Here is a 16,655-nt window from a genome sequence, read left to right on the forward strand (position 1 = left end):
TAAAAGTATCAAAAAGGGGTTGCCTTTATCATATTACCTGCCTTAATTTTATTTTTTTCCAAATAGTTATTTTTTTCTATTTTATTTTTTAATAACTTGAAGGGTATTTTGGGTAGAAAAACAAAAAGAGTCTAATTTGACATATAGTGGTAGTTTAGGGGACTCAGATGTCGCTTTTTAATGTTTGAAGGTGTAAATGAAAAAGTTGTGATAGTTCAGGGGCTAAAGTTTACTTTCTCCAATATTAATTATTCTACATGAATGTTAACGTGTGTTAAAACTTTATATTGATATGCCTTTGTTAATTTATGAAAAAATTAATTAGTAATTCCAATACCTAAAGTGATGCTAGATAAATTTCTACCATTATCATAACCCATGATTGTCATTATTTCTCTATACTTAACAAAAAGATTGTTCATATGTTTGTATTGATCTAGTTTTTTATTATAAGTATGTATAATTTTCCAAATAAATGACCAAATAGGTTGCTAAAAAAATATCAAATAGAGTAGTTAAATTTCAATTGGATGATAGTTGTAACAACCTGTAGCGCCCCAGATTTTAAGTCATAAGATTTAATGTCTTAAATTAGATTTAAGACCTAATAATAAGGTAAAAGAATAAATATAAATATTCATTGATTAAAAAAATGTGCATAACTTCAATTTGATAAAAGTTCAAAACAGACCTTAAACTTTGATCAAACCGAAAACTGGTCAAACGAACTCAGATTTAGTTAATTCAAAGACCCTTGTTCTCACAAAAGAAAGATCTATCCTATGGTAAAATTTAGTGAAAAGTCGGCCTGTTGACTTTTTGGGTTTATAGTTGACTATTTAGGTGCCAAGTGGCACTTTTAGTTGAACTTTGACTTCTAATTTAAGCTTGATAAATATGTAAGTATAGTTTTTAATTATTCAATATTGTATATATTAAGTTTATACTTGAATCCTGTGAAGTCAGAATTCAATTTGGTAACAGTTGACTTTTTGGCCAAAACCGATGCCTTATTGACCCAACTGTCGAATTTTTAGCATAAATGAATTAGAAGCTTAACACTAGCCGGCCCTAATATCTTCCAGATCTGTATTTTTGTATTAAAATCCCCTAGTGGCCAAGCCATCATGAGTGAGAGAGAGAGAGTTGGCTTAAATTTCATTTCTTTAATGATAATGCAAATGCACTACCTTAGTGATGATGAAACCCACTTGCATTGGAGATAAGGCTAAGATGCACCAATTCTCATCCATTGGATCAAAATGTGTCTACTTGATCCTAACCATTCATTCTCCTATAAATAGAACCAAGGTGGAAGGATGCATTACCCATCAAGCTTCACACACACACACATCCATAATCAAGAGAGAAAATTGTGAAATTTGTGTAGTTTTGTGTGGTTCGAATCTTGAAGTGTGCTAGGAAGTATTTTGGTAAGCTTCCAATAATTTGTTTCATTGATTTTATGGTTTCAATTTTGATTTCATTAGTTCAAGCTTGATTACGTTCATTATGTGCAAAGGAAATAATTAAGGTTAAAAAGAAAAGGGCCTAAAAGAACACATATACCTCTCTTTAATTTTATTTGATGTCATTATGAATTTTATGAAATTACGGATATATATGTATATTATTCTTGTTTTATTTTAGCTTTGTGATGGTCTGGGATCATCATAGGTAATTTTTATTACTTGTGTATTCATTATATAACATTCCATATTAATTGTTAAGATTCATGTTTGAGCATTATGTCACCCGTTTCAGTGCTTGACCATGAATCAAAGAAATGATTTTAGTTGATTTAATAACTTTTGTAAAATAGTGAATATATTCTTGTTAGTACATATATTTACATATTTATCTTAGCATTTGCATTATAGTAAGGAGGCTCAGCCAACTGCTTACCCTACTCCTTGCATCATAATATCATTATACATATAAATTGTTAAGATTCATGTTTGAGCGTTATGTCACCAAGAGCTATGCTGTGTTTTGGTGCTTAAACATGAATCGTTGATCGTATTTACTTTTATTTTCCTTATGATATATTTTAAATCCTTTAAGTCTGTATTTGGTGGTAATGGTCATATAGCCTCGTCACCAAATCATGAACCAAGGTTTTAAGATTGTTATAAGTGATCATCTCAAAAATAATGAAGTAATGGATTTAAAAAGATAAGTGTCTATAAACAATGTTTTGTTTGATTGATAATTGATATATATACTTATTATATGGATTGATTTATATGCAGAAAAATGAGCTAAGAAATTATACCAAGGAGAGTAAGTATGGATGTACTTACTGAGGAATGATTCTATGTTTCATTAGGACTGTGTGTTGTGTGTTTATTGCATGTGGTTGTTTATGCATAGTATGTTGTGTCTAATAAAATATAACGGCTGATAAGATAGCCATCGATAAACTGATGTAGTAGCAAGGGGTATGGAACGGCTAGTCAGTTGACTTGGGGGGTTAAAAGAGCAAAGCTGATGTAGTAGCAAGGGGCAGAAAGGCCATCAGTAAACCCTAAAAAGGCGAGTCCGAAGTTCTAATAATCACTAATGCTGGAACCGGTAGGATTCCAGTAAAAACAGGTAAGACTTCAAAGTGGGAGGCAACGGACGTAAACGAGTTCAGATAACCTAGGACGAGAGGTCTGAAGAAAGATGATCATAAAACATCAAACTAAATGGTTACTACGATGCATATTCATACAACCCTCGCATTTGCATTCTTTATGAACTGTTATTTGTTTGATGGTAACTTAGATATGAAAATAGATGACTCACTTGTTTGTCTATGTAAATATGATGACGTCATATTTGCATAGTTACTGATGCAAATCTAAAAGAGGAAGGCATGGACTAGTATGCCAGTTTTAATGGTTTTTGAAACCATTACTGAAGTAATATGTGCTAGCTTAGAAATTGCTAGGCATATTTATGTGTGTTTTATTTCAAGGCTTGTAATAATTATGACGATGTTTTGTTTGGTGTATTTTTATGTTGTATGTTTATGTGCCGTTTGTGGCACTTAGTGTGCAAATGGCGTGTAATGATAACCTAAGCAACTTTTAATTAATGTATCGAGGTATTTCAGTCAGCTCTAACGTGTTATGCTATTAATTCCTAAGACTTTAGAGAAAGAGAAATATATTCCGCTGCGAGAGTTATCTCTGATGTAGTAACGTCACGTGGGAACCGGAGGTTTCTGCTTACGAATTTGCTGGTTCAAATTTAGGGCGTTACACAACCCACCCCCAATGACACGATATTATCCGGTTTTGGCTCCCCCAAACCAGACTTCTCAGGAGATCACTCATCCTGGTATTACTCTCGCAGAAGTACCCTTAACTTTGGAGTTCTGATAGGTTCGTGACCATCACGGCTTTAAAACGCGTTGTGTCAAGAATGATGCGTTTATGCATATAAGCACATCTCCATTCTCAAGCGACGTGGGACGTCACAATCACCCCCCCTTGGGACTCAGTGTCCCTACTGACGACCCTCATGGGATCACACCATTCTTGGCGTCCTAGCAAGTGCCAACTGACGACCTTCATGGGCTTGTGCACGCTTCCCCCATCTCAGGCTGGGCAATGGATCTGATACCATTTGTAACAACCACCCCTGATGACATAATATTATCCGTTTTTGGCTCACGCGAACCAGACTTCCCAGGAGGTCACCCATCTTGGTACTACTCTCGCAGAAACACGCTTAACTGCGGAGTTTTAATAGGTTTATGACCATTATTGCTTTAAAACGCGTTGTGTCAAGAATGATGCGTTTATACATAAAATCACATTCTCATTCCCAGATGATGTAGGACGTCACAATAGTAATTAATGTCCAAGAAATTATTTCTTTGTTCCTCTTAAGGGTTGGCACCAAGCCTCGGGTCGGTTTGTTGGTGGTCTTTGACTATCAAATTAAATGGTGTTGAATGAAAATTTCCCTCGAATTGATTAACCACATCAGATCTCCTAAACCACGTTGATAACAATGGCTGTTAGTCAGTTTGTAGAGGTGGTGATGGGTGGTGGTTGGAATGCGAGATCTCACACCTTGCCACCAGATCGATGCAAGATCTTGCATCTGCCACTAGATTTGGTGATGGGGCCACTAGATCAAACTGATACCTCCAACCTGCCATAAAAAAATGGCATGGGGTTGGTTGAGTCAAGGACCCTTATGAGAGAAATGTTAATTTTGTTGCCGACCACTACTAGACCAACAAGTGAAAAATGACAATTTTGTGTAGATTTATCAGTTTTGTTTGGTATCATGCCCACTATTAATACCTGGGACAATTAGAGACCGAAATAAATAATAAATTATGAATAAAAAAATATTGATTAAAGATGTGTCTCGATAAGTTTTAGGTTGTGCATGGTTAGGCTCTAGGAGTTGAAATCTAACTTAAAAAAAAAAAAATCAAGATTAAAGTATTTGAGGTGTAATACCCCAACTTTTAATTAGGGTTAAGTAAAACCTTAATTAATGTTAATGAGAGATTAGGGTTGGTTAATGAGGTAATTTTTGATTTTTTGACCTGACTGAACGTTCGATAAGATAGTGCACCGAACGTTCGAAGCTTACGTCACGAACGTTCGATGTTCTGATGTATGTTATTGTTTAGGCAACAAGCTTTGTGTCAAAACAAAACCTAAACCCACTTGGTGATACAGTACACCGAATGTTCGACAAAAGTGAACAAACATTCGATGTCTGGCAGAATTGTCTAAGAGCAGTTCATCCTTATCTTCAAACCTTCAAGCCTATAAATACCCCACCCCAAAGCCCCTTCAGCCTACTTCCACCCTTTTTTGCTCAACTTATCCTACTTCCACCCTTTTTTGCTCAGCTTTGTGTGTGTGTGTGTGTCACCCAAAGGAGGTAACCTTCATAGCCTAATTTGTTATTGGTAGAGTTATTATGTTGCATACATATTGTTTAGGCAATATCTCTGCTAGTTGGACAAACGTTTGATGTTGAGGTCGAACGTTTGACATTTCTATCCGAACTTTCGACCCTCGGGCAGTAAGCCCATTTTGATCATTTTGAGGTTTAAGGTTTGTTTAGCTTGGGTTTAAAACTAATTTAGGTATTCTCTTAGAATTCAAAGTTGAGGAACCTCATGTGGGTTTTGTGGAAGCATCATACGACGCAAGTTAATAAAAACTCACATGGATACTTGTTATTATTTTTTCCTGCATAGCATGATTATTTTGTGTACCAAATATGCATGTTTACAACTCACATGAAATACGACCATGAGCTTACTATTATACAGGTTAACCCTATAGTCAAAGAGATTTATGATTATGTTATGATGGGCCTTGGATCCAATGATTGTTTTGCGACTAACGTACTATTTATGAATGAAGGTCACGGTTACGACTTTCCTAGTAGTGTGGGCCACCCGAAGTCGGACTAGGTCGAGCTACTAGTATATGACGGTATGTGTACAATATTTGGGGCATCGGTGTTGTATTATAGGTCACTTAGGACAGCACCAACCCTGCCGAGAAGGGGTTAATATCATGGGTATACTATATGTAGTTGAACTATGGCATGACTTACTTATTGCAACATATATTATATCTATATTGCACCCACGACGATTTTGTGAAATAAGGAATTATAATTGTACATTGCTGCATACGGCTTATATCTTCTAAGTTCACAATATGATAACATGTGCATCATGTGTATTTATGCTCACTATGTCGTAGACTTACGCTTGTATCTTTCCCACCTATGAAACAAGTGTATTTTCATAGCTAGTTTTTTAGATGTTGATCCCGAAGAGGAAGATGGTTCGCTTGGAGGACCTGATTCAGGTTATCTTTAAGAAGTTGGATCCGGTTTGGTTGAAGTTTATGTGGTACGAAGATGGGGATCTCCGTCATAGCATGATTGAGATCATCCATCTGACTAGGCCTTGTCTCTTTATGTTTACTATGGGTTTTAGACTTGGTTTGTAACTGGCACTTTGACCGTAACATTTGGAGACTTATCTATTTTTATGAGGCTGTATTATTGCTCTGGTAGTTCTTATTTTGATTGTGGATTTTAACATCTATCTTTATGTTATAATTGAAAGTCTTCCGCTGTAGACTCTCTTCAAAGAGAATAAGATCCATGTGGTCTTATTCTTCATAGAATAAGACTGGGAGACGAACCATGAAATGAACTACTAGTTAGTTAATTCCACTAGGGCGTTACATGGGTCGAACCAAATTGGTTTGGTTTGAACAAAATTAACATCAACTAAATTTTTTGCAGGAACACAAACGGGCAAGATCAATGAATAGTGATTTCATTCAAACGAAAAATGACATCTTGACATTGCAGGAAGAGTGTGGGGTTAGGTGAGATGTGACACCGATGCGACCCTGCGAAGTGCACATTAATGTATATGACATAATTAACAAAATTCAATCTAGTTCGAACCAAATGAACAGTACCCAAGTCCAATAGTGAATCTTAGAGTAGGTTTTGATTTTTGAAAGATTATGTGGAAAAGAAGAGAGAGAGAAAGGAAGAAAAGAAAATGAGAGTATTAAAGAAGAGGAAAACCTGATGAGAAACTTTATGTTGATCTTGAAAAATAGAGATGACTTCTAATTTACCAAGTGTGTGATAGTGTGCAACAAAATATTTAAACTGTGAAATTTAAATGACACAAATATTTTGTTGACAAAGTAGAAACTCAATTAAGAGAAAAACTACTCTGGGGCAACCAAACCCAGGATATCCACTATTCAAAAGACAAAGCTAGTTACAAAGTAGTAGCACTCACATAACCTTATGCAGTGTTTGTACCTTGAACTCTGACGTGTAACCCAACACGAACGCCTCCCAACCAAGTCACCTATTTGAAGGGGTCTTCAATGGAATCTTTTACTTTAGGGCCAACTCCTAAGATAGACTTCACACGAACACAGCAACGGCACTTGGCAACGGCTAGAGAGTAGACGGATTAAGCCAATAACTCTTAAAATATTCTCTCTAAGCACTACCAAATTCTTACAATTTACATGCCTAGAGGCCTCTATTTATAGGCTACAGAAGACCTAAATCTACACTGATTCGGTTTTCTCTATGCGGCTTCCGGAGAGTAATTGAGGGCTCCCGGACGGACAACTGTGCAACCGACTTTCCAAATTCGCTGAAATTCTTTCCTAAATAGGGCCACGTCCGGACAGTGTTGCCTTAGCGTCCGGACAGTTGTACTTCTGCCGCACGCAATTTCCATATTAAGGCCTGAGCGCCCGGACCATGAAATCTGACGTCCGAACGGTTGAACGTCTTCTGCACGACTTGCCTTATCAAGGATAGTGTCCGGACGAGAACACTACATCGTCCGGACGGTTGCAGCTATCTTCCCATATCTATGTTTTGGAAAGAAATCTGTTTTACTTGTCGAACACTAAAAGGTATCCGGACGTGTTGCTAAGACGTCCGGACAGATGTAACCGAGAACAGTTCGAAGCTTCTAGACATAGATGGAAGGTCTGGACAGAAAGTTCTCGTCTTCTAGTCGGATGATGGTTGACAGATGAGCGTTCGGACGGAATACCACGTCGTCCGGACGGATGCAATGGAACTGAACTAATTGTTTTGAATTCTGCACAGAGTTTTCTTGAAGCTCATAACTGAAGTGTCGACTTTGAATAAAACAGCATCCCTGTATGATAAGCATTATTACATAGAAGTGATTTTGTCCAACAGAATGCAACCAATCACAAAACTAACATATCTTAATTGGTTGGAAGATTGTGTGAAGTTGTGAGTGTGTGTAAAGGTGAGTTTGAGGTTTCAAGTTGGAAAGAAAAGTGTATGTGATATTGTTTGTTTTTGAAGTCTTGTGGTTGTGTTGGTTTAAAGATTTAAGTTTGTTGTGGTGTTATATGGAAGTGCAATTGATTTTGTTGGATGTTGAGAAGGGGAAAAAATGAGATTTAAAATACTCAGGAGTAATTCCCAGCAAAAACCGTACAAACGGTAAGTAACAAAAAAATAGGAAAGACGTTCAGTCATTTTCCGAACGGTCCACATCAGCAAATGTTCAGACGAATTGAAAAACCATCTGAATGGTGACAGTCTACATGCGACTCAAATAAGGCCAAGACTGCACAGACGTTTGAGGGTCTTTAAAACCCCCATTATAAGCCCCAGGGAACCATTTGGTGCATTCCCCACCCTCCAGAGAGAGAAAGGAAGAGGAAGAGGGGATTTCTTAAGGGTTTGAGCTCAAATCTTCTAGTGGGTAAGCCACATACCTATTTCCTTAGCCTATCTCATTTATATTTCGTTCTTAATGTCGTGTTTCCATGATGAGTGTATTTGTGTATGTGCATATGCGACTCAGATAAGGTCAACATTGCACAGATGTGTTTGAGGGTCTTTAAAACCCCCATTATGAGCCCTAGGGCACCATTTAGTGTGTTCCCTACCCTCCAAAGAGAGAAAGGAAGAGGAAGAATGGATTTCTAGAGGGATTGAGCTCAAATCTTTTTATGGGTAAGCCACATACCTATTTCCTTAACCTATCTCTCATTTATATTTCGTTCCTTGTGTGTTTGTGTGGGGATCATATGTTCTATTTCGAGTTTCTTACTGTTCAATAGTAGAACTCTAATTGTTAAAGGTGTGTGTAGTTAAGTTTTGTGTGGATTTGTTAAAGGTGTTGAGATGTATATTTTTGTGATTTTTGGAGCGTTGTTAAAGAGATTTTTGGTCTGAAAGAATTGATTTTTGGGATAAAGCTTGAGACTTTAGTGTTTGAGTTAACAGTGGATAGTTGTCCTAATGGTGTGACTATCGTAACAGTTCCTACATCGTCATAACAATTTGTTCTTGCACAATACTAAAAGTCTACCATTTAGATTTTAAGTTAGGAGTTTGATCTAGAAGTGAGACTAATGGTAGATCACCTTGCAGGCAAGGGAGTTGACTAGTACTAAAATGACTACCTTGTGGATTTCTACGAGCTTGGTGAATAAATTCTCACGCAGACTTATAAACTGAGATTTTCAAACATGTATAGCTTGATATGAACTATACATTTTATAATGTTCTGAACATTTTTAATGTAATGATATGAGCCCTAATTTTATAAGTATGATGATATGAACTTTACAAATGAATCATTGTATGTCTATTACTTCTTGATTTACACACATATAACAATATGAATCATTGGCCTTGTTTGCCAAGGACAGGAACGGAACAACAGAGTAGTGCATAGCACTATTCTCATTATTTTCCTCACTTTTTTACATTTTTCAATAACAATCAACATCAAAACATTCTCACTTTTTTCACTTTTTATATCACATCAATAATTTTTTATTATTATTCAAATAAAAAAATTCACTATAATACAAAACTTTTTACTTTTCCATACAAATTATTTTTACTTTATATCACATCATCACTTTTTACTAATTTCAAAATTAACAACCCACTACTATGTTCTGTACATGTATTTGCCAAACAACACCACTAAATGTGTGTCATGGCCACTATCATAAAATGTTGAGAAATGTTTGTGAAAAGAATATGTGGCATATCATACCAGTTATATAAAATTGACCTTGTGGCCAAAGTGATGTGTGTGTCAGTACTATCCTGGATTTAAAAGCTATTGTAACCAGTGTAAGCACAAGTGAGTGGGGTCACCCTTGCTTGCATCATTTGTTGGGTGGATCCAATGGCGGATCTATTCGGGGGCTAGGGGGGCCTAGGCCCCCACCAAGCCCTAGATTTTTCTAAAAATAATAATAATAATAATAAATTTTATCCCTCAATTTTTTTTTTATTTTTTTTTTATTTTTTTTTTATTTTTTTAGTTTTAGACCCCTTAAATTTTTTTTTCTTTCGATTTGGTCCCCCCCAAATTGTCAATGTTGGCTCCGCCACTGGGTGGATCACCCAGGGCCAGGCCCGATTGGGCAACTAGCGTATGGCTTGCTATGTGTATTTTAGGGCACCAAAATTGCACCTGACCTGAGGTCTCACAGGACACGCAAACCTTACTATAAAGGGGTTAAGGGCATGAATAAGCCATATCAAACACAGTAACAAATTTAAGATATTATGTGGAGAACTAGAGCTGAAATGACTGTTATGATGCGTGGAAGGCTAATGCTAGATATAATTTAAATAGCGACAAGTAAATCCCGAATTCACACAATATTGAGCAAAAGAACCCCTCTCTCTCTCTCTCTCTCTCTCTCTATATATATATATATATATATATGCACTTGAGAGTAATTCTATTGGTCGCAAAGGTTGCTCCTGGAGCTTCTTTTACTTGAAGCAGATCATTTTCAAATTTACACCATTGAACAACACACAAAGGCTCCAAGAATAGAACTCCTGAGATAGTGAATACCAAAGACAAACTTGGGAATTTAAGGTCATGTAAACCAGGCAGATTAATTTGGAGAGAAGGACAAAGGATCCATAAATCTGAATGCAACAGTAAGTCAGTAAGAAGAATCATTGAAGACCATAAACAAGCAGGGCTCCAACTCCACCAATACCGGCCACCAGTCCAATGATGACCCCAATTGGAGGCAACCCTCCACCAACAGCTTTTCCGGTGTTCGCATCATACTGTGCAAACCTCTTTTTTGGTGCTCTACATTGAGGGCATACATATGCATCCGGCTGCAGAAGAAAAAAAAGGTCCAAATTTCTCAATAAGTCATCACCTACTAAGAAGATATCAATGACCGACCAAAGGGATCACAAAGCATTAATGTATATTGAAGAACTCTCTGCAATTGACAGAAGATAAAAAAAAAAAAAAAAAAAAAAAAAAAAACGAGAAAAGAACAACAACAAAAGGCAGTCCTGTGATGCTAAAAGGTGCTCAAGCTGAGAGTGATTCCTCCTGGTCTTAACAGGAATTATGAAGAATAATGCAATATAGGAACTAAGCTTACCTGCTCATCAAAAGGTTTCTGTAAAAAGTATATGAATCCACAGTCAAGGCATATGTGAGTAGCTCTAGCCTGCAAGAAGGTGCTCATTTTAATAACTGGGTGCAAAAAGCCGTTAAGATATTATCTTGAATCCACAAGACAAATAAAAAATTATTAGGAAATTGAAGCTTATTATGCCAAAATGTTGCTTGCCTTTTGAGTATCGGTTAATTTCCTTCCAAAGCGAGGAGGAGCTGGACGCTTTGGTAGTCGCTTAACATCTACTTCAGCTCCTCTGTATCACAGATGGATAAATGGTCCATAATTTTAAAAAAAATCTAAAGAAAAGAAAAAAAAAAATACAAATTCAACATCATCAGATCGCTTATGGATTTTCTTTTTATTATAGGTCAATATTAATTCTTATATTTTTTTCTACAATATCAAATATTCTCTGATTAGATTCTTCCAAATTGCACAAAGGGGAATGTAAAGGGCCATTATGCAGAGCATACTTGCAAGTTTCTTTAATTTGACCCAAAGAAAGATGAAGATCCAAAACAGAGTAGAAACATTAAACAAACTCCCATGCACAATGTGATAGTGAATGGGAAACCAAGATTGCATGTATAATAGAACTTACTTTCATTGGCAGATTGCGGGATAACTTACAATAGGAATCTGTAATAATGCAGTTTAACCCTTTCCTATCACATTATCATCTTTGGAGGAATACAGGACAGAAGTATTATATAATGGATTGAGTATGTTAGGCTTTGCACTTTCCAATCACATTATCATCTTTGGAGGCATTTCAAAGTAAAATTTATTGCTTCTTGATGATGTTACCACATCGTGGGATTCTAATTTCTGGCATGTTGACAATCTTTGAAGATTATTGCTTCAAGGTCCAGATAAATAGTGTCCAAGGAATTTATGATAGGAAATTCTTGCTATATTCTTAAAAGATCCATTAGTCTGTCTCACAGATATAAGGCTTCATAGCAATTTTGACTGGTAAATGAAAGAATTATTTACATTAGATCAGCTGCAATTCTGGACAAAGAGTTAAGCCCCCCCACTTGAGACAGGCTATAACAGGGCTGCTGATGCACGTCTACAAAAGCATATATCAAACTTCAAATATTGATCATGTTGGAGTCACAGAATTTACTGTCACACTGATACTCAATCAGATTTGTTTGAGATTGGAATTCTAAAATTCTATTTACTTGATTGCCCTACATACATGGAACTTTAGTCCTTCCATTCTAATTAACCTTAACATTTAAAGGGTAAAAAACATTAGAACAGCATTTCTTACTTTAATACAATAGAAGGTTTAAGATTCTATATCTTCATTAGTCCAATGTGATTATGGTAGTCATGTATATATAAAATAACCATGAAGAGACATCTCTTATATAATCTGTCATATATCTATCTTTGCACGTGTACGAATTATGGCCTTGATCATTAGAACTATGAGGTTTGAAAAATATCTCTCAAATTCTGTTATTGAGATTACAGATACTAGCAGTTGGCATTTAAAATTAAATAATTCAAAAGCTTTTTTAAACAAACGTAGTCTAGCATTTTTAGGCAGCTTCAGATAAATTGTCGATTGCACTGCTAAGCCTAATTGCCTATGCCTCAATCATCGTCAATGCTTTAAAAATAACCCCTTACATCTATCCTCCATATACTTTTCACCAACATTGCGCAAATAACATAAATTGAAGAAGAGGATATAAACAAAATTGAGCAAAGTAAACCTGCTAACAACGAAGTAGATAGAGTCTGGCTTTGCTTGGATGGCAGTTTTTGTAAATCCCAGCTTATCAGCCGGCCATAGCTCATCTCCAAAGAAACTGCTAGTGTAAAGAACCTGGTCGCCTGCCTTTAGTCCTGCTTTTGCTGCATTTCCACCCCCATCTACAGCCTAAATCAAATGAGTTGCCATGAGCAACCTCAAATTCAGCCAAAAAAAAAAAAGTAAATAAAACAACATTATTCTACCTTTTTTGGGCGTAACTAATAACATAGAAAGCTGATGGAACTCACAGTTATGGTAACAACGCCTCCAGGCTTTTGGCCCAAAGTGAGGCCCAGTGGCTTGTCAACCTCAGCCTCAATGGTCTTTGAAGCCCCAGCAGTTCTTGCTGTGATCTGAAGCCCTCTTCTTACATTGGTGAAACTGCTTCTATTCTCAGATATGAAGGAATCCGAGACACCCCTTTTGGCTTCTTGAAGTGAGAGGCCTTGGAAGGTGGATTTCTGGAGGGAGAACGAGTGTAAACGCTTTTTTGTTAATGGGTTAATTGAGAACTGAGATTTAGGAAAGTTGATTTTGCTAGTAGAAATAATACCTGGCATTTCGATGGTATGAATGGTTTTGCGGCTGCTGTTGAAGAAGCTGAGATGGCGTGGTTCCTGGTAAAGGTGGCAGTGCAAGAGGAGGAAGAACCTGCAACCACAGCCGATGACATACTTGGTACCACAGAGAGAGAGAGAGAGAGAGAGAGAAAAGCAAAGAAAGGATAGAAGGGAAGGGAACGAATAGATAACCTTTGATGGGCAGTGGGAGATGGACAGAGCAAGAGAGCCACACGCGATCTTCACTGCCCAGCCACAAATTATGAGGGATTCGTAAACGTACTAGGATCCACGATTTCTCCACATCCTATTCCTCTCTCTCCAACCCTTTCAAAAATTATGAAATTACGACTAAATTGCGTTGTCAAATAATTTTTTTTCTTCTTCAAATTCCTTTTTTTTTTTTCTTTTACAAAGCATGTCAAAATCATGCATATATTCTAACTATTAATGTTAATTTAATTAATTGAATTGAATCATATTATTTATTTCATAATTGTATCAGGGCCTTCGATCAAAGAGTCTTATTCCTCTTTTTTTTTTTCTTTTTTTTTTTTTTTTTTTTGTTCTTTTTCTATTTCAATTATTTTTCAGAAAAATAAAAAATCATAATACATCGGTATATGTAACGTATTACGCAAGGCAAATTAATAAACGAAAAATAAAATAGGCCTCTTAATTTTATTGATCTATTGTATGTCACGTGACGTGACAAAAATTTGTTAGTTTTTGGTGCAATCAGTCTGCTTGAATGAGAGCGTCATTTTTTCCTTATCATAACCGATCAAGTAATTAGCTTGAGCAAAGTTTCCGATTATTCCAAATCCACTCTCAGCAGCCCCATAATTCTGCACTGCAAGGCAGAAAAACCCAGCTTTTGGCGGTGGGATGAAGAAATTTTCGGGCGTTAGCTTCACGTCGGCACCTTCAAAATGCATTGTCAATATTGGTCCGTCCAAATTCTTTTCACTTTTATAGCAAAGCTGTGTCCCCAAATCCGGGTCGTCCGTAACGGGATCCAACGTAATCTGGTTCTTCACTTCTGCCTCCAAGCGATCGTGAAGATCTTTTGACAAAAGCATAGGCGGAGTTCCTGAATCGAGAAACACGTTTCCCTCAGAAACCGCACCAGAAGGGTCCCACGACAAATATTTATCTCCAACGCTAATTCCTTTTAGTGTCACAAAATATAATGTGGTGTCTCCTTTTTCTATTAAAGGTGTTGAAACCACACCGGCGCCTGAAACTTCGCTGCTGCTGCCAAAACTTACCTTGCTTGGAATGTCAGGATCAGTGCCGAATGGCGAAAAGCAATGGGAGAACTTCTTGCTGCCAAAGGTTGTAGCCAATTGAGAAGCAAACGACATAACCCCTCCTCCTAAGCCAATGATTCCCGTCTCATGGTCATTGAAAGTACCGGTATTGTTGTGACCACACCCGAAAACAACATCTGTGGAGACTTTTTGCCCTGTTGTGGATGTCAAGGTGACAGTTTCTTTGGCCAAAAAACCTCGGGTTGTGGAACTGTCTCCATACCCGTAAACATATTGGCAAGTCTTCTCAGGAGTACATTTGGTGTCTAGTTCATGACATTGATCGGAGTCACAGGAAATGTCACTGTATGTTGAGGACTTGTCAGGATTGAACATGGGATAAATCTGGTTGTAGCAGCCTTCACAAGGTGAACATTGTGTCCAAATAAGGTCACTGCCAGTATCGGCAATGCCATAAATGTCTGCAGGTGGAGTTCCGATGGAGAGCTTTATGAGATGCTGACCTTTGTATGCTCTTACTATTGTTTCGGGGGAATTTGCATCGACGTTCGCCAATCGACGTGGAAAAAATGTGTTCAAGTGCTCTGCAGGAGTTTTTTTAGCATCGTAGAAGGGAGATTTAACAGAGTCTCGTCGGATTAACTCAACGGTGAACCCACCAATATTACTAGCCGATGTGGCCAAAAATCCTACAAAATAACTGCATAGAATAAACGCAACAACAAAGCGTGATTGAAAGCTGATTACATTACTGCCTTCCATGATCGATATTGGTCAGTTTACTCTAATTCTGAAATAATTTCTCACATAAATGATAAATCTATACTATATATAATTAAGGTCGTAGGTTTACGTTGGTTGCCAAATATAGAGAACACAAAATGTGGTTCACTTTGCATATTTAGTATAATTTAGTTTCCACATACTAAATATTCAAGATGCATGTTTATCATTAGGAGTAAACCAAGAGATCGATGACAACCATCAGTTTTTTTCATATCTGAGTAAATTATATATGGAATTGACTATTAATTACGAGAAAAATACTGATATTACAACGATCAATTAAATTGATTCAATATTTATCTGTTTGGTAATTTAATAGTTGACTATCTATTTTCAAATTATTGAAATTCCATTCCAAATATAGGTCCTTACTATCTATATGGGGCCTCCTATTTGACTATTTCCTCTCATTTTTATATAGGAGCACGTACGCCACATTTATTTATTTATTTTTTTTTAAAAAAAAAAAATCAATGATGTATTCAAATCAATATAAGCAACAAGGGTAGTATATATATATATATATATATATAACCAATAAGCTAGGGAGTGGCTCTCCTCCATTTGAGGAGCCTTCTGTTTCCGGATGCCATGTTTAAATAAAATAAAAATAATAAAAAATAAAAATGTGATATTATTTCTTTAGAACAAACAGCCCTAATTTCTTGATTAATGAATGAGATTCAAAATTTTATTAAAAAAAATAAAATGAAATAAAACTTGAATACCCCGTGAATGACACATATGATCATATAGTAGTTGTTGGACTTCCCACATACATCGGATCGCCTGCCCGTGACACATATTAACATCATGATGTAAGACATATATATAATCCGTGAACACAATTGCATAGTGCACGCATATATAATATTAATTCATAAGAAATAACAAAAAGTAATATAGGAAAGAAGAAGACAAAAAGTTCCTTCATATTTTTCTTAAGAAAAAGGGAAAACTCAGCCTTAAAATTACCATTGAATAACTAATTAATATCTTTTAACTAATTGTGGCGTTAATCTTTTCGAAGTTGAAAAGTGTTAAAAGTCTCACATTGCCAAGTCATGAAGAAGAGTAAACCTCTTTCCTTAGGATGCCTTTTGTGGAAGAGTAAGGCTCAATAGACTTTATTATGGTATCAGAACTTCAAGGCCTTAGATAATGTTGAGTCTTCCATCCCGTTGTTCACGTGTTTGGACAATAGTGTCACACGTGAGAGAACGTGTTAAGAGTCTCGCGTTGCCAAGGTATGTCTGCATTGTGGGCTTTATAAGCC

At 36.4% G+C, this 16,655-nt stretch overlaps 2 protein-coding genes across 2 annotated transcripts; both read right to left on the minus strand.

Moving 5' to 3' along the window:
* Positions 1-10,426: 10,426 nt before the first annotated feature.
* Positions 10,427-13,500, minus strand: LOC133853599 (uncharacterized). Its single transcript, XM_062289614.1, has 6 exons — positions 13,313-13,500; positions 13,008-13,220; positions 12,719-12,885; positions 11,157-11,238; positions 10,965-11,033; positions 10,427-10,686 (listed from the first exon to the last, which is right to left on the minus strand). Exons 1-6 carry the CDS (start codon positions 13,430-13,432, stop codon positions 10,516-10,518), a joined length of 822 nt encoding a protein of 273 aa, XP_062145598.1. The 5' UTR covers positions 13,433-13,500; the 3' UTR covers positions 10,427-10,515.
* Positions 13,501-14,041: 541 nt separating this feature from the next.
* On the minus strand, positions 14,042-15,355 carry LOC133860841 (aspartic proteinase CDR1-like). Its single transcript, XM_062296471.1, has one exon. It carries the CDS (start codon positions 15,353-15,355, stop codon positions 14,042-14,044), a length of 1,314 nt encoding a protein of 437 aa, XP_062152455.1.
* Between the last annotated feature and the right edge of the window lie 1,300 nt (positions 15,356-16,655).

The sequence above is a fragment of the Alnus glutinosa genome, chromosome 1 (assembly GCF_958979055.1).
Source record: "Alnus glutinosa chromosome 1, dhAlnGlut1.1, whole genome shotgun sequence".
In the NCBI taxonomy this organism is placed as follows: Eukaryota; Viridiplantae; Streptophyta; class Magnoliopsida; order Fagales; family Betulaceae; genus Alnus; species Alnus glutinosa.